General features: G+C 32.5%; 1 protein-coding gene across 2 annotated transcripts; it reads right to left on the minus strand.

The window, feature by feature from the left end:
• Positions 1 to 152: 152 nt before the first annotated feature.
• LOC132722308 (uncharacterized) lies at positions 153 to 10,738 on the minus strand. Of its 2 annotated transcripts, XM_060706779.1 has the most exons (3): positions 10,621 to 10,738; positions 1,880 to 2,027; positions 153 to 1,390 (listed from the first exon to the last, which is right to left on the minus strand). In XM_060706779.1, the coding sequence occupies exons 2-3, from the start codon at positions 1,970 to 1,972 to the stop codon at positions 950 to 952; spliced, it is 534 nt and encodes a 177-aa protein (XP_060562762.1). In that variant the 5' UTR covers positions 1,973 to 2,027; positions 10,621 to 10,738; the 3' UTR covers positions 153 to 949. The 2 variants fall into 2 exon arrangements, with proteins under 2 accessions (XP_060562762.1, XP_060562761.1); XM_060706778.1 differs by lacking the exon at positions 10,621 to 10,738 and having other exon boundaries at positions 1,880 to 2,083.
• Between the last annotated feature and the right edge of the window lie 8,785 nt (positions 10,739 to 19,523).

Here is a 19,523-nt window from a genome sequence, read left to right on the forward strand (position 1 = left end):
CGTTAGATCGTTCTTGAAAGCAATCAACTTAAAAATAGCACGTTATTCTAACAAATGAAGAACACTTATCAATATAAACAACAATAAAACAACATTTTCTTATCTTTAATTTGTGTTATCATGTTTTCTAAGTTAATAAAAATTGATGTTTGCTAGTTCAACCGAATGGCAGATTGAATATATTTGTTTGCATTGACAAGTGTCCGTTTCTTCGGAAGTGCGTCAACAAGGATTGGCTAAGTCATCATTTTGCTATTTCGTTTCGAATAAAATTTTGACAGAAGTAACCGAAGAAACAGATCAATATACATGTATTTCCAAACTTAACATAAGCAGTTAAATTTATCTTTTGTATCCTATACACTTTATAATTTGATAGTCAACTTCCAGTATTTGCAGAGTAAATACAAATACGATCTGGTTTTTATATAAATTAAGCCTGTTATATACATTTTATGTCATCCTATGAGATAAATGTAGATATCAGCATATCTCCATATATTTATTCCAACTGAAAGAATTGTATAACAAATGATATTTGCTTAGATAATATGTTTTGTAATTTATTGTACATATGCCAGGCTCTTTTATTGTTCGGTTTTGTAAATATGTTTTGTTCTTCAATGTTGGAGGAATAAAAAGTATCTATCTATCTATTTCCGACATAGATATTAATGACGTTAATACTTGTTTGCTGCTCTTCTATTATATCAATCACAACTGAGATAAATTATTTTTATTATTCTTATTTACCCTAACATATATACACGTAAAGTATTAAACATTTTTCCATAACGTATAAACGTAATATATGTTAAAACCGTTTAACAATAGTAAAAATGACATAAACACGCGAAAACAAAAGCTTAAGTTATTCAAGATATGTGTCATTTCAAAACAGTTAATCTTTTGTAAAAAATATTTATCATTGGTGATCTCAATAATATGTTTATAATAAGCCATCTTTTGAAGGTCCTTGTGCTTGTTTTGCAAACGCCCCTTTGTTGTATGCTCCGATGTGGACTTCATCCGCATTCACTTCTTTTTCAGTTTTTAAAAAGAACACTGCTAATCCTTTGTCATCATTGTATCTTTGAAAGAAAGAGTTATATCCCAGTTGTCTAATCGGCATGTTTAGATGACATCTATAAATATTCTCATGTATAAAATTAAAAGTGATATTTTTGATCACATGGTGTTTAACTTTTAGCTTGATGTCATCTAGTTCACGCTCTGCAAATAATGCCTGTACATCTTCTGCTAAACCTTCAACATTGAAGTGTAGCGTATCTGGTGTTTCCCTCGTACATACAACATAATTATTGTTAACTTCATGTTTCGCCAAATCCTTTTTCAGAACAGCATTGGATATTGCACGTCCACCATTTACCTTTAAAATCAAAACATCATTGTCTAAGTCATTAACGTTAACATAATACTGTAATTGTAAATTATGTTTTAAGTTTTTTTCTTTCTTGTAGAAATTGTCAACATCTGCCGATTTTTATATATAGGACGGTCACCTAGATCAGATTATGACGCCTTATTAGGGTAAAGAAAACAATAGATTAATTCCATAACAAAAGTTTATGCGAGAATGACAACCTGTTCACCAAAAGAAATAAAGCTCATTTTGGTAAAAATTTCATGCATCGCTTCGGATGTATGAAAAGACTCATTATCCTTATAACAAGTCTAATGGCTTGTTCAATTAAAATGACCCAAAGTTTCTTGAAAGTTTTGAGCTGGTAGGAAATGACCATAACATCTCTCGTTCTTTACAGAAAATAAAACTGTATTAGATGCTTTTAAATCATTTATTTAAATACTAAAATAGTTAAAGATAAATATTTATAATGTAGCATAAAAATTGACTTACTTCTACAAATGCTCTAGGCAAAGTTCCATAATTTTTGCAGACACATGAAAATGTCCGTAATTTATTGAGTTGTAATTTGAAAACGTTGTTCATTATTGCAGGTCTGATTTCTCTTTGGCAGTAAGCTTGCCGTTATATTGGATTTTTACTCTAACGTTACAAAATGCAGAATATTGGTTAACAGAAACAGTTTAGCCCTGAGAATATTTCTTATTTCGTGGAGGGGAGATATAATCGATGTATATTTCACGAACAAATTGAATAAGTTCGTACCAATTTATATCATGATAAATACTTGTGCTGGCAACATTCTGATAAAAAGAAGAAAAAAAACGTACAAAGACTGAACACATTTAAAGATACGTATATGCGTAATTTGACATCCTATCAGAATGGTCATAACTTGTCGGGGAATTTCAGTAGTTTGTATAAGGCGATTTGGCAACAGTTACTTACGATTGATGTTACTGGACAGTCTTTTAATCAGTGTCCATGCTTGTATAATAATATTAACTTACGTTTCAGCTTGTTAGACCTCAAGGTATGCAGCCACTTTACAAACATACATTTATTAAAACTGAAGAAGTTTATGGCATTGTCAAAGACCACAAACATTCATTGTTTTTTTTATATCTCACTACCTGATATTTATTACCGATGCAGAGATTTGTTAATAGAAATCATTTTTGCTGTCGGTACACGAAACATACTGGAGGTTTCAAAAAAAGCAATGTAGTCAATGGTTATGTCTTGCCGAGTGATAGTTTAGTAATTAGTAGGTATAAGTAATGTGACCCTTGTGACTGAGTAGTCGCATTTACGAGACGAAGCAGGTGAGGTAGTTTTGACTCCTGGTGTTGCTTAAAGTTTGTCGGCGCCATATGACCAAAACTGTGTTGGTGCGCCTGTAAGTATTATAACAATGCCAGTACTCGTGTTAACTAACATGGTCTGATTATTTTAAAGACAAACAACTTCTGTAAATTTCAAAGATGATATTTTCTGCTTATTTTGGGTGATATGATATAGAAAATTCTAAATCTACACTGAGTTAAATAAAGGTACTGTGGCTAAATACGTTATGATTGACGTCCATGTGGTTGGTATTTGTATTTATTCTGATTGTAATGATTTTCTACAATGAAATACAGGTACATTTAATCGTGCAAAACAAATGAAAATATACTAAGTATATAAAATAAAAATATCTAAATCTATATTCTGCCTGCTTCCAGTTGGTTTTTTATTCAACTTTAATTGATATTTTTCTACTTGAATATAGATTTTATTTAGATTCTAATTTCTAATTCAATAAGAAACAAATTGTCAGTCATCATCTTCAGATAGCCATACAAAGTGCATACTTGATATATTATTAAGGCATATGTTTAAGAGTTAAGAGTGTTGTTTTATATTAAAAATATTTGAGAAGTCTGTTTAGCATAGAAAATTCTGTAATTATTTTGTACCACTGTTATATGTTGCAACATTGTTCAATGTCGCACACCCTTAACAACAGTTTTATTGAGCTAAGCAAGTCTTTTTATTTCGTTATGGGTTATTAAGAAATGATGTAAAGTCATACAATTTTCTTTCCTCTCGTCAATTTCTTTTAATAACGGCATATTTTAAAGAAATATTTAGTCTCTTTGTTTTCAAGCTGAATATGTTATAATATTTTGCCGTCTGTCTTAAAACTAAGCACAATACTGTATTATTAACCTATTAACCTTTTTACTGTTATAACTTCTTATAAGTTACTATAGAGTAGATAAAATTTGCATGAAAACATCCGTTATTAATGCGGAAATATAATTTCGGACTGCTAACTTAAAGCCTTGTTTGTTGATTTTCTATTGATGCAACAATTTATGCTTATAAACTCATTCTGGTTGCCTGCACACCAAAGTAAAGTCGTATGTCGAAATGAAAACAATTTTAATGTAACACTTTCTGTTTTTATGAAATTTATGAAATGCAGCTTTAACCGAAAAAGGAACAATAATGATTTTAGCATTGCACGAAATTTTGTATTGTGATTGATAACAAATTGAAAAGCATGAACCAAAAGTAAAAATAGACTTTTCAAAATGTAGCCATTGGCCCTTGAGGTACCTAAAAATCACCCTAACGAACAACAACAACGAAAATCAAAACGAACAAAATTACGGGAAGTTCACTCTAAACGTATTAAATTGTTTTCAAGTCACTCGATCCACAGGAGCTTTACATTCTTTAAATAATTGAAAAATATAGGCAAATAATTAAAACATAACGGCAAATATACCCCTCTATACTATAAATATTGTTTGATTTTATTAACCTGTCAATTCCATACTGATTAACGGTCAATGCACAGAATATATTAATATTCGATAAATGTTCGGTAAATTCCGTGAGATGTTCGCAGTAAGATGTGGTTAAATTCATCTTGTTTCTATTAATTAGTTACACTGACACGTTATAGCGCAATAGGGTGAACTACTGGTATATAATATATAAATGCCTTACGTGTTGTAAGATCGAGACAGTGTATGTCCAGTATTTTTTCTTATTCATAACTATTTTCAACATTTTTTAAGTTATGATTGTTCCGTTTTTAATATGTTTTGCACTTTTTTGTAAATACTATACATTTGTTATATATAAATGTATAGTATTTACAAAAAAAGTTTAAGAATAATACTGAAAATTCATTCCGATTTAAATCAATAAATGTAGTTATACTATACAAATGTGACAATTCAGTGTTTCTTTGTTGGTTCATATCCGTGTAGACAAATTGCAAGCGCTTGACCATTTTCATTAAAATATACTTAAAAATAAAGAAAAAAGTAAGTCTAAAAAGAGTGTCAAATAAGGGCCCGAACCTCGGACCCCTCATGCATTAGGTAATCACTTAACCGACTGTGCTATTGCAGATGTTACAAGAACCTACATTAATCTAGTGGGACTTTCCAAACGTAAGTAATATACTCCATATTAATTCTCGTAAGATAAACGAACAAACCCGAAGTGGGATCGAATATTTAAATGAGTGCTATAATGTATTCATAATTGACAGGTCAATAAAATCAGACTATAAACACAAGGAATGCAACGCCTTTTGCACACTCAATACAAATTTTATCTAATAACACGCTTGAACAAACTGGTTTAGCAATCTCAGGCTTCGGTCATGTGATCAAAACGCGGCAATATGTATGTAAACAAAACGGTGACAATATACAACAATTGAGTTTTAACAGGTCATTGCTATAATTCATTAAAAAAAGACAGTCATTTATAAAACAGATAACATATGAAGCAAGCATGGGATGGGGGGGACATCAAAATGGCAACAATATATGGCAAATGGTAACAATATAAAAAGCGGTGATACCCCACCCACACAAAGCATGTATAGTTCAGTCAATCGAGGCGGAATTCAAATAAAAGTATGGCAAGTAATACTGTGCCTATTGAGACAACCAAAAATGTCCAAGTAAAATAAAATGCAGAATAATGTGAAAAATGCAGTGGCTAAAACTGAACATAATGTAAAAATGCTAGATGAAAAAGTGCAATCAAACAAAACAAATACACGAATACCAGAATAGCATTGAAGTGATAAGTGGCCTTTATGAAAATATAAATTTTGACCAAAATGATACTGAAAGTAAAATAGATCATCTACAGGGTCTAATAAAAAAATGGAAGTAACCATGGATGAAATAAAAGAAAATCAACATGAAACAATATTAGATCATCAATGCAGAAGCATGCAAGACAACTTAATTGTCTATGGTATAGACGAACCTAAAAGAGAAACAGGGGAATATGAAAACACTGAAGAATGTCTGAATATATTGTAGTAGGGTCCGAAATACATTTTTTTGTTATTTATTACTTTCTGATGTTTTCGTATCTTTGCGCTAATTTTTATTAATGTTGAATAGTCTTCTACTTGGAGGTAGAGCGGGAATTTGGTCAGCGTGAGGAAAAGGCGGTCTTTTTGGCGTGGCACCAGTTTTAGTATTGGAGAAGAAAGATATGTGTGATAGAAAGATAAATATAAAGGTTTACAGACTCCTTAAGTTTGAACCATAAATATTATAGATCCTATGGAATGTCATTTTGATGTACAAAACCGTGAATAAATGTTTGACTGAAGCAGAGTGTTATTTGTATGCTAAACCGTATAGACCAGTCCTACCCAGTGAGGATAACAACAAGAAGAAAGTAGAAAAGAAGTGATCGAAGAAGTGTAAAACTGTGTATAATTTCTGCCCGCCATATTTGTTTGTTATTTAAATTACATGGTGCCTTAAGTGGTGCTTTTATAAAGAGAAGTTGTGATAAATAATCTTCAACTAGTTCAAAAATATTAATACACTTGATACTATAATTTATATGATAAGCAATTTTATTGCCATAGATTTTCTACATTCATTAATCAACTCGGACCTTGATTCTACACTTTCAACGATATGACATTACTTATTAAGGAGATTCACATTGTTTAAAGTTTCAACCCATTAGAATTATATCATTTCTACTTCCGAGAACACTCGCTGTGCTATTTGAGAAAAATCTACAACAGAACTTTATTTGTGAAAATATTTTTATTATTTTTTATTTTTTAAATTACTACAAATAATGCGACTAAACTTTTTAAGTGTTTATATTCTGTTATATTCATCTACAAAACATTTGTGTATCAGAATGTTCATAGAATATTATTAGTTCAGGTGCAAGGATGGAATCGACTGTGATTTAGAGTAATACGTCTGTCATTGTGTACTGTGTTTAAAGTTTTGTCAGTGGTAAACAGCCAGTGGTCCTTAAAGTTGTTCAGTTGTCATTGAGGTGGTGAGTGAAGTTAAGGCATTTTACTTTTATCACTCTTTTGTTTTTCTAAATTCAGAATTAGTTTTTCTTCTAATTGATCTGATATTCAAGTTGATTTTTCATCTTTTATAAATGAATCATATCGAGTGATTAAAGTAATATAAAAAAAACAACATCAAATATTATTGTGCGTCATTGTAAAGAAAGTGTGAAAGGAATATTTCACTTAAACACTTCCATAACAAAAAGATGTATTTCGGACCCTACTACAATATTTTTAATAAACAAAATGAAAATACACAAAAGCATCCCATTTCAAAGGGTACATAGACTTGGCAAGAGGAGAAGGGATCAAACTAAACCAAGGCAAATCATTGCGAAATTTAAAGAAGATAAAGATAGAGAGTTGATAAAGCTTGGTGTAAGAGAACAATACCCAAGAGAAATTGAAAACCGCAGAAAATTATTGTACTCAAAACTGAAAGAGGCAAAATAAACTGGACAGAGAGTTAAATTAGTAAGAGATAAATTATTTATTGACAATGAAAGATTTTTTCCAGATTACAGTGAATTCCCCAAAATAGACAAAAGAACTAACAGAGAAAACCCGACCAGACAAGAGATACACAAGACATAAACAGGACAAAGGTGTACTACAGAACAAATACAAACAAAAATACTGCAAGTTTAACTGGTGTACACACTCCAACATAAAACAGATTTCAAGTCCTTATAGACATGAAAGATGAACATGAACCATCTCTTAGCAAACTAGCGGCTAAATCACCAATTGATACATATTTAGAGACAAAAATATAGGGAATGCTCACAAACCACAATAAGTTCTGAATACACATCGCTTCCCTTCTTTCTCCCCGGCGAGAAGGGTAAACCCATCACCCGAAGCTCCGCGGGCGAAGGGCGAGTTGGATCGGACCGTGCCGGGTCACCCCCCCACCTCGCGAATACCGGTGACAGTTGGCAAACGGAGCTCATTTTCGTCCAAAGCGGAAGGTTTTTCGTATGCCGAGCGAGAACGGAGTGGGCCAGCTCGGTGAGCGAGCACTCGCTGGAAAGGTCTCGGCGAGTCGGATCGGGCCGTGCCGAGCCCCGTCCCCACCTCGCGAATACCGGTGACAATTGGCAAAAAAAACGCATTCTTTTAAAACGACGGCCGCGCGGTGGGCTCGAACGCGGCTTTCGGTCGCGGAAACGGATGTGTTTCGTAAGGAACAGAATCCGGTATCTAGTCATATACTTCTCCAGACCCTGCACAGCAGATTTATCTCTATATTGTCTCATAAATATGCAGATTTGACAGTTTGAAAATTTGAATCGAGAGACCAACGCATTATTCTCCAATTTCGACATTATTTATGCATGCCTAGAAAAGGTAAATCTGCAAAACGTTAGTCCTTTATGTTAGGAAACGTTTATAAAAGTAATTGAGCAGTTGAACCTATTTTCCTGTTCGTTAAAAGCGTTTGAAAAAATAAACAATGTTACAGTATAGAGCGAGGTGATTTGAGCAGGGGTACAGCATAGACCAAGCGATTTTTATTCGATTTGTTACAGTTTATACCCAGATTACAGTTTAGACTTCGATATTTCCTATATTATAAACTAGGTAAAATGTATGAATGTTACATAGACTTTTAAATCTCTGTGAGCTTATTGGCCCGATGGCTATTCGTCCGTCTGTCGTACACATTTGTGTGCAATCTCATCCGCTCAGTAACTACTTGACTAAATGTGATGAAATTTACATGCTTTTCTACCAATTAGTTGTTCAAATGGTTTCGGTTGCAATCGGGGATACGAAAACCCAAAACATAGATTTTGAAAAAAGGCAATGTTTAAAGACCCTTCTCATCTCGAACAAAAAGCTTTCAAATCAAATCATGATCATGGCATTTCGAATGCTTCTTTGTTGAAGTTAAGATTATTTTGTCATCATTAAATTAAAAGTCGTTTTTTTTATTGAAGACATCCTGTATAGAAGTTTTCATGTTTTTGAAAAAGAAAATAATATTGAAAGTTATAGAGTATAAATTAAGGTCAGACAATTACAATATCTTCTCTAGTGAGCCTGATGGAGGTACATAATATTGGCAGAGTAGGGATAAGGTCGTCGACTTCAAATCATCTTTTCTTGACTGCTGTGGTTGAAATCTCATCATGACTTTGGATTCTTTGTATGTGAGGAATCTATCAAGCTAATTTTACGGAAGGTCGGTGGTTCTAGTCAGGTGCCCGCTCGTGTCTGAAATGTTTCACAAGGGTATCTGGGGTCTTTCTTTACACTAAAGCAGAAATGTTTTCACATGACCTCAGTGTCGTTGAAACTTAAAATCCAGGAAAGCCAAACGTAACAAACCCTTTTTAAATACTTACAAAATATATTTTTGTAGATGGAAACTCCAACATAAGATAAAATTTAAGGTTGCAGTATTGCTCACTTAAATACTGTTTAATCACCCTTAGGGTCTTGCCTGCTTGTTAATTGTGTCTTTTGACAGCTTATCTGTGGTATGCAGGCTTCATTATCTCCATATGAACACATCCACAGATGTTAAAAAATCTAAAGTGTACCAGTCCATGTTTAATGTGAATTCTGCTGAAGCCGGTGTTAGGAGGCGTGGACGGTAACTTGCAGTTACCACTACCGTCCATGAACAGGTTTAATCAAACTGAGCCTGCAACATTTTCATGTTTTCCTTGTTGGACTTCTTTTAAGGATTCTTTTTTCTCTATTTTATTACTAATAGGCATTATTATAATGTGTAATGAAATCAAGCAATAACCTTTCTTCTCTCAATACAATTTGATAAAAGTTACTGTTGTTGTCGTGAAAACAGTCCTTACTTAGGGCATTACTTATTCTGCAAAAAGTTTCAATCTGAAACTTAAAGTAAGGAAAATAGCAACTATAACTTTTCTTCTGAAGAAAAAAAGTAATGCAACCTTTCAAGAATGTATTAAATAGAAAGTTATGAGTTATTTCATAAAAATAATGGATACACGAACTTTGATTAAAATTTATTAAGTATATAAACTGTAACCGAAATCTGGGTATAAACTGTAACAAAATTGAATCAAAGTCGCTAGGTCTATGCTGTTACCCTGCAAAATTAACCTCGCTCTATACTGTAACATTGTTTATTTTTTCAAACGCATTTTACCAACAGGAAAACAGGTTCAGCTGGCCATTTACTTTTATAAACATTTCTAAACACAAAGGACTAACGTTTTGTAGATTTACTTTATCTAGGCATGCTTAAATAATGTCGGAATGGAAGAAAAATGCGTTGGTCTCTCGATTCAAATTTTTAAACCGTCTAATCTGCACATTTATGAGACAATATAGAGATAAATCTGCGGTGAAGGGTCTGAAGAAATATATGACTAGATACCGGATTCTGTTCCTTGCAAGGAAAGCACAAAAACATCTTTTAGAAGCTAAACTACTTGTAGTATGGACCTGAATAAGAATCACCTACCTCTCTTCCCATAAATAATCCTCCATCTTGAAAATTCTATACTGTAACCACAAAACGCGATACTGTAACACGTTCCCTACGGTGATTTAGTCACTCTTAAATCGTAACAGAGATATTTTAACTGCCTCAAACAGGATACCATAGAAACTGACTGAAAGTTGTAGCAATGAATCAAATCAATTGGATGGCCATTTCGAGGAACAAAGTTACTGTTGATTTTAGCATTGACGAAACTAACAATAGTTCGTTTGACGATGCTAAAACTCTATCATTTTTTGTGTATATCGTCTGACATTACAAAAAAACAACATTACCATGACATTTACTGTCCCGTCCCAACTCACAAAAAAATCATCGGCCATATCCAGCTGAACATTGTCTTAAGCTTAGCTTGTAAATAAGGAAACTTACCAAATTTGGGGTCCAAAACGTTATCCATTTAACATTGACGCAAAACATGTTCAGAGACGGTTTCAATGTTGAATGACATAATTAATCTCACTCATGAAGGCAGGCATTTCAACATTATTTATCATGAATAAAAGTGAATTATGTCCGATTGAAATAAGTGCACGAAAATTCCATGCACTACACCTTTCACTGCCCTACGCTTTAAGGCCATGCAAATATTTTCTATTGTTTTATATTTTCAACTTGAACATACATTTAATTTCAGTTAGATTTATTTATAATTGAATGCGTTTATCTTTTCTTTACACTTAAACGTCGTATAAATCGGATACAGTTACTCGTATTTTCTTCGAAAATGTCTTCTTACAGACGTTCAGAAGACAGTTCGCCAGGACAAACAACACTTTATCATCGGCCTCGCCTTGGACAATTTGTTGTTTATCCTAGCAAACTGTCTTCTTACGTCTGTAAGAAGACACTTTCGAAGAAAAACTCGTACTGTATCCATTACGTGGAAGTGTTTTCATTTTTTTTATTATTTTGTAAATCAGAACTCGGAGAATGCTATGCGATGTAGATTTGATTAAAGTTTCCAGAAAACGTAAAGTTGTTATACTTGTGTTTGAAATGTAGTTGTGGCGGCGTTTTACTGGATATTCAAGGTGTTTAAAAGAAAAGAAAAAGAATCATAGTTTTCTGACTAGCTGGAAACAATGTAAATACTTGTACATTAAAATGGCAACTCACTGGGCATTTTAAATAATGAACAAAGAAATCTTCTCAGAAACCTTTAAAAACAAAAACATCAAAGGCTCAATAAATAGTTCGTGTCACAACTGTGGCATTCATAGTTATATTCTCTCATGTGAACAGTTACTATGTGACGCTTCAAACCCTTAGGCATACTAAATTGTTTACAGCAATGTAAATATACTGTGTTCCTGTTAGGTAATTGCGTGTGTACATTTGAAGTTTGTACACAGTGTTAACATCTGTACAGATTACTAATCATCCTGAAGTTGGATCACTTCGTGAATGATGTAGCAGGAATAACTGCTCATATAAAACAAATATTGTCAAATAGCTGATTTCTTTCTGCATACTGAAGATACCCGTTGTATCAACATCCTAAAGATCTTTTTCACCGAAAACTTTTTACATTCTCTGCCCTATCATTTTGGTCCCCTTTGAAACCATAGAACTATCTCCTTGGCAACATGATTACCTCCTTCACGATTCAGCTTTCTCCAAGAACAAATATCCTATATTTTCTTTATTAACTAATGTTTTGATCTGATTTCAATCTTATTTCATTTCTAGACATTATTAGTCGCCGGTAGAAACCGGCGACTATATTTGTAATAGTTTAATATCATACCTATGGTAGGAGAAGGCATTAATTTCTGTAAATAAAAGCATAACAATTACTGAACAATTAAAGACTACAATTGCTTTCAGTAATCTAAAAAATTCAAACATACAATAATGTTGCTAAATGAAATGAAATATTCAAATACTGACATCGTAAAAAGCAACATTACAATATTTATAAAATGAATTAATGACGTATCCCTATGGACCAGTCATTGAATTTAGGGATGCTTTTACTTTTTTAAAGTGTCAAGCGTTGCTATTTTATGATAAATAAATCATGCATGATATTTGAAATGACACTTTTAAATTATCTGGTTGTTTGTATCTTATGAGACCTATTCTATTTTTTATCTTATTTATTATAAACAGTTTCTCCCAGAATCACGTGACTACACGTTGTATGTTATTGTTATGAAATCTATTAATAGTAACAAATGGCTGATAAGATAGACATACAGGTAACATGTGAATGGTTGGCAGCTGATAAAGTGCAAATCAAAGTAATTTTGTATGAAAAATCTCGGTATGACAGTAGGGGTCGGAATCGTATTGGATACACAGAGAAAACTAATAAACCATCTTTGTGTTGATAGTTTATCGCACTGAAAGGCAATTAAACATTAACTTTATCGTATGTAACGACAGGAATATTGATTTTCAGCTAAATAAATATTTTTTCGATCAGTGCATAAGAATAATTTGTTTATGCAGACACCACTTTTACAGTAGAATTGCATATATATTTTCATAGTCACTTTGCAAATATTCGATGATTGGTAATAATTTGTTGGTAATTATCGGATGCTGAAGAAAACCATACGTATAACGGTATATGAATAAAGTAGAATTACAAATAGAATTATAATCATATCACTTGCTTTACAAGCCTCGATGACAAGGTGTTAGATTTTAAGTTAGTTTCAAATTGAAGACTGTAGGTTCGATCAAGTGATTTTTTATGTTTTCTTTTATAATACTTTTTGTATTTTGCAAAACTTGACCGTTTATCAAAATTATGAAATAAAAAAGTGCTAGAAATGAAACACACGATTTATCAACTTATGTTTCATAAAGTTAAAAGATATAATAAAAATCAATTTATGAAAACTACACACAGGATTTGTCCGAGATTCGAACTTGCGCCTACTACATGTAGGTTACAATTTCGTCATACTTACCACTAGGCCATCGAGCAGTATTAATTTTTATAATTATACATGTAATTATACTTACAATAAAATCGTTAACATTAATCATAATAAGATATGTAAGCAAACGAAACAGCTCCCGAAAATTATTGAGTCTCGGGTAAATATTGCCAAACAATACTTGCTTATTTAATAATGATAACAGTTTTTTGACAAAATCAAGTTTGATTCAAATATGATGTTTTATTATAACATAAGATAATTTTTTTGCATAAAACTCTCATCAAGGAAGATATAATTGTGGCAAATAAATGAAAACGTGTTTATGAATAAACATTACTCAACTTATTGTTCCTCTTTTCTTTATACTCGAACCATTAAACTGATATTTTCTTTTATTTATGATAATACAATCATTTTTCTATCCGGCGACTTGATGCTTTAGCATCAAAATCTCTACTCGTATCTACTTGAAACGTTTTTGTTTTTAATCCGAAACGCTGTTTAGATGAAAATTGGAGGAAAATTTATCAGTTTCATGATGAAACAGTCCATTTCAACGCTGAATTCGCTAACTGGGAAACGCCGCCACAACTACATTTCAAACACAATTATAACAACTTTACGTTTTCTGGAAACTTTATTCAAATCTACATCGCATTCTCCGATTTTCGATATTTGGTGCAGAATTTACAAAATATATAAAAAATAAAAACACTTGACACTTGATTTTAGCGACTCGGAAGTAGCGATAGAGCGATTTACCGTATACCTCCGAAAGAGGTAGCTCTATAATTTACCAGGCGTGTATTAAACAAGGTTAGCTTTTAAAAAAGCTAGTAGCGACTCGCTTCGTAATTTTATTCCAGGGGTGTGTTTAAATGTAAAAATGACAGTTCTGTATCTGAAGAGACTTCAGCGAACATCAAAATGAAAGTGACATATAAAGTTACGGAAGCCAGTTCTCTCAGTTTAACAAAGGGGAATATGAGTATATATGAAGATGCATGTAAACAGATAGAATGAAGTCCCTATGTCTATGAACATTTACTATATGGCCTGTTGACCTTGACCAAAAATGTTAGATAGGTAGAATTCATAAAGATGTCTCTTTATACGAAGTTAAGTTGTAATTTGTTATTTAATATTGGAATGAGTGACAGACACAAGTCCTTTACAGGAATATATTACTGAAGAACTCTCTTGGGGTGTGGCGAATTTAGATTCATGTGGCATGATTATAATGATTTTGTACAATTCTCAAGTCTCGTTAAATCCCGGTCAAAATAGACCGGGAGAGACCCGGAAGCGACCGGGACCGGAAGAATAGTATATCCAGTAAATACATACACAAAATACCGGGACAGGATAAAATTACCCGGAAAAAAGAAAAAGAAAATATGCACAGAACCAGATGTACACTTATGTTAATTAACCAATTAATTGTTAATTGTTTAACTTTACTACAGAGAAAACAGGTTGAAATCGCTAAATTCAAAAGTCAGTGTTAAAATATGATTTATTGAAAGAATCATGAAAACAAATATTTTATCATCATTATCATCTTTGCGCCTCAAAGCAATACTTGTTCCTTTTTTAAAAATTGGCGTGAAAATTGAAGGTTTTTTTACGCTATGTAAGATCAAATTTGATTGGCTTAATTATTTTGGATTCCAGCCCAGACAGATAAATTTTGTAGAAAGCTGGAAGCCAAGCTTAGATTAAATTTTTGGATGGATTCGGAGTTTTAGGTTGTTTCTAAGTAAAATCCTAACGTAATACCGGCTTGCCGTGGCGAGCCGGCATCAGAAGTATTTACCTGGCTAAGAGTACACACGCACTGTTAAAGATTAATTATATAACACTGTTATATTTAGGAAATAGATATCTATTTTAGTGCATTGTTATAGATTATAAAAAATTGAAACGACTCTTGATGAAGTTTTTTTTTAAAAATTGAAAAAGAATATAGAAGCAAAAAAAAAATCACTAAGAAATGTTTTTGATTTTATCATTTTTGTGAAGTTGGCTGCCTTACGGCCTAACGGCATTTTTACAAAATAATCTAAGCGGCTCTTAATGGAGTTCAAGATTTTTCTAGTTATTTTACGATAAATAAAGAGTGTAATCACTTTCAGAGAACTTTTTGGATTTAATTTTTGTGAAGTTGGCGGCCTACGGCCTGGCGACCTTAACTTTAAGAGTTGTAGAAATTTTATTAAAACTATCTAAACGGCTGTTAATAAAATTCTTAAACTATGTTTGTCATTTAAAAGATATATGAACAGAAAAATAATTTTCAGAGATATCTTTTATTTAACTTCACAAAAATGATACAAGTAAAAGTCATAAGGTCGCCAATTCCAGGCCGTTAAGCCGCCAACTTCACGCTGCTAGGTCGTCAGGCCGCTAAGCCGCCAACTTCACATATCTCCATTGCTCATACTTTAAGTCGTCGCTACCATCCACTTCAAGCCACTAGGTCGCCAACATTACGCCGCCAGGTCGCTTCACACTGAGAGGCCACTAGGCCCCAACTTCACGCCCGGCCGTTAAACCGTTAGACCGCAATGCCGCCAACTTCACATATCAAAATGGCGCTGTCATCTAAACAGGTATAAAGTGGATAACTTTATGTAGGGGAAGGAACTGTGAAGGATTTACTATTCAGTTTTGTACGAGTTATCTTACAAGAGAATTTGTTGATTTTTCATGTTGGTTGTGGCCAGCCATTTGGGTACAATTTACAGGAAAGGAGGTACGGTGTCCTGTTTTGTCGCCTGTAGACATAAACATCTCTTTGTCGCCCTTTGAATTTTAAATTATGAAGTCGCGAGAATAAACATTCTCGCAGTGAAACTATAGCGACAGTTAACATTTAATCTGCCTAATATTAATCAAAATACTGTATACCCTCGCTGTTCGCTATCAGTTTCTCTACTTGTAATAGGGTTGGTAAGCGAACAGCATGGATCCTGGTCAGACTGCGCGGATGCGCAGGCTGGTCTGGACCCATGCTGGTCGCGACGCATTATGTTGGTTTTGTCTTGGCGCGGCTCATTTTATTTTTCGATAAGTCGAACGTATGTCAAACATGTTACAAGTTAAATGTTCATGTTGCACATCAAAGACGCCGCCCCCAAATGATTTTGAACCCAGTCACATGTAACTTTTTGAAAATCGTTTCTCTTATTACCCATGTTTGAAATTCCGAAAAGCACTAATTCAATTTTTCATGTTCTTGGGTTTCTTGGACGTGCTGACTTGTTTAATAAATTAAATTCCAAATTTTTTGACCAAAGGAGGCACCTTAATGTTAGCAGTAAATTCACGCAAAAGTAATGCCATGGTCTGGGGAAATTTGAATTGTTTGTCTGTTGAGCCGACAAAAGGATTGGAAAGGTCTTGGTCGGAAACAAAATAAATTGGATAACAAGGGGGTAAAATTTAAATGATTGGGCGGATACTTAAATGGATTCAAGACAAAGACAGAGGGTAAAAAAAAAATTCTTCCTTGCGCAGAGGGAATATGTCCATTTGAAATATTGTTTGGTGCGGGAATTGCATAATGTTCGAAATGATTTTTGAAGGAAACGGAACTGTTCTGTTAAATTTTACAAACCACATGTGCCCAAAAAATATGTCCCTGTAATATTCAAGATAATTAGTTTATGAAAAATTGTTAAAATTAACAATTTCTTATTCGTTATTGGTTTTTCTTTTTTTATAAAAATTAAACTACTTGATTTTAAACACAAGCCTGGGAATCTTTTAGGTATAGGGAACCCTAAATTGTAAATTAAAAAAAATCAAGGCTCAAAATAGAACAAAATCGGTCCCATTCAGAATCCTTCAAAATTTAACCTATTGTAATATTTGTGAGACCATGTTTAAAATTAAACCGTCTTTTTTTTCGCTCATGTTAATTTGTTTTAAAAAACTCAAATGTTAAATTTTATTTTTCCAGTTTAAAACGTTTATTTTAATTCCTTTAAAAACTCCGGTGACATGTTGAACATTCCAGAAAAAGCTATTTTTCTAAATTTTTATTGGGAAAATTTGGAAAAAACAGTGTGATGTTGGGTTAAAACAAAACCAAAAATACACAAAAACAAGTTAAAAAATTTCCCCATTGCTGAATAGGCAAATGTATGTCTACTAGACGCCTATCGAATCATAGGAAGAAAGGTAATTCTTCTTCTGAGGTTGAAAAACCCAATTTTTCATGAAAACTCATAGTGTAAGAAAAGAAAAAGGCATGAAGAAACAGCAAAAAACCAAAGTAATTTTGTCTATCTTGGCAAACATTTTCAAGTTTTTAAAAAGCTGCAATTGTTCCGAGTCCGTGTCTTTTAAACAGTGAACAAGATTTTAAATTGAAAAGTGAGGCAAACCTTTAAAGCGCACGTTGAATTTAAATGTTCGAGTATCAGTTGGTCAAAGTTAATAAATATAAACAGAAGGCAATTCATACACAGATTTCACTTGTTAGAACCTTAAGATATTTTTAAAATACCAAACTTATGGTGTAAAAAGTTGATTGGTAAATGAAATTGAAAAACAGTGTCAAAAGAAAATTCATAAGAAAAGTTTTGATTAACTAATTTGGTAGTTGGAAAGATTAAGGACCATAATAAATATACAATATCTTGGCAAAAGAAAAAGGGAAATCTTTGGGGAAATTCAATGGCCCCCCTATTCTGCAAAAATTAATGGGCTTTTTTTAATCGGGAATAAAGAGGGAAAACACCAAAAAACCCAGTTCGTCAAGGTTTGGGCCATTGGAGGACGAATTGCCTTTTCCAAATTTATGTCCAAAGTTATTTTCTTTTTTGTAAAACTTTAAAAGTGTCCCACTTTCCTTTAATTTTTTAAAAAAAACAGTTTCCCGTGCCCCCCCTGGGCCTGGCATTTTTTCCAAATTTGGGATTTTTTTTCTAAAATTTAAAATAAAATCTGTTTGGGCGAAAAATATGTACGTTGCAGTCAAAAAAGAAATTGTCATGTTAACTTTAGGATCATTTTTCTATATATATTTTTAAAGACAGCTGTAAAATCTGAATAACCGATGGATGTTAGGAACATGTATTTAAAAAGGGTATAAGAAAATAATTTACCAACAGCAAAATTATATTGTTTACATAGTTGTGACATAAAACATTTCTGATATTTATCATACATAAATATTGTACGTAAATACGTAATCAAAATAATTACGTGTTCCGGAACAAAACGTTATGCTCTATTTTAAGTTTTATCCGTTTTTGCACATTATGTCTATATACTACCATATATCTGCCGTACAAATGACAAGTAATCTTAAATTTCCCTTTGACAATATGAAAAACCTAAACAAACAAACAAACAAATAAAATCACAAAATAAATAGTCACAATAAAAATATATCTAAATATATAATCATAGATTTTTAGTCCGAAGATTCATGTTCGCTAGGATATAAAACGCGTTATAAAAAATCTTTGTAAGGGAAGTAACTGACGTAAATTTATTATTAAGTTTGGTTCGAGTTATCTTTCAAAAAATGGTATAATATAAAGATGTTGATTTTAAATGTTAATTATGATCATTCATTTGCGTAAATTTGTAAATGTAAGGGAGAAATTATGCAAATTTACATTTTTATAATATGAATAGGTCTTTATTTTTCTAGTTATTATCATTCTATGAAATATTATCTTTTTCAGCTGTTTTTATCATACTAGACCATATGCTAATTTAGAAATGATTTTATTTTTTAATCTGCATTTATTCAAAATAGGCAAGGATAGAATATTGTTTATAATACATATCGAATGTTATTCAAGGAGATACGGTATCCTGTTTCCGCTACTTACGACACGAGATTTTGATTAAATCAAAATATAATCTCGTGCAGGATAGACTTGCAATCTTGTATGTCTCTTTCAGAAAAACTTCAGCTGTGTTTGCCCGAACTTGAAAGGAAGGGATTCAGACAAAGTCTAAGTATGTCAATAGACGACATAGTATCTGGCCCAAACAGGTTTTACTAATTTTATATACTTAATTTCATGGTAATATGTTATATTATGTTAGTTCTTAAAGGTACACTCATTTTTACTCATATTAATTTCTGTTTCTGTATGCACGAGGTTTATTAAAATTAAATCACCTCATGAATACCTGCAGATACGAGGTATTTTGCCGACACGGCAGGATACCCCGGTCACTTGGGACATTTAACTCAAATAAAATTGCTCAGTGCTAACAAGTTGTTGAGTTTATGTCAGAATACCACGGTATACGGTGACAGATTCATTGTGAGCTACCAGTCAAACTCGGCACGGAAACTATTTGATAACCTCATTATATAGAGAGTATGAATCGCCTTTACGCTCTGAC

Source organism: Ruditapes philippinarum, unplaced genomic scaffold (assembly GCF_026571515.1).
Source record: "Ruditapes philippinarum isolate M1 unplaced genomic scaffold, ASM2657151v2 ctg1297_1_1_1_1, whole genome shotgun sequence".
Classification (NCBI taxonomy): Eukaryota; Metazoa; Mollusca; class Bivalvia; order Venerida; family Veneridae; genus Ruditapes; species Ruditapes philippinarum.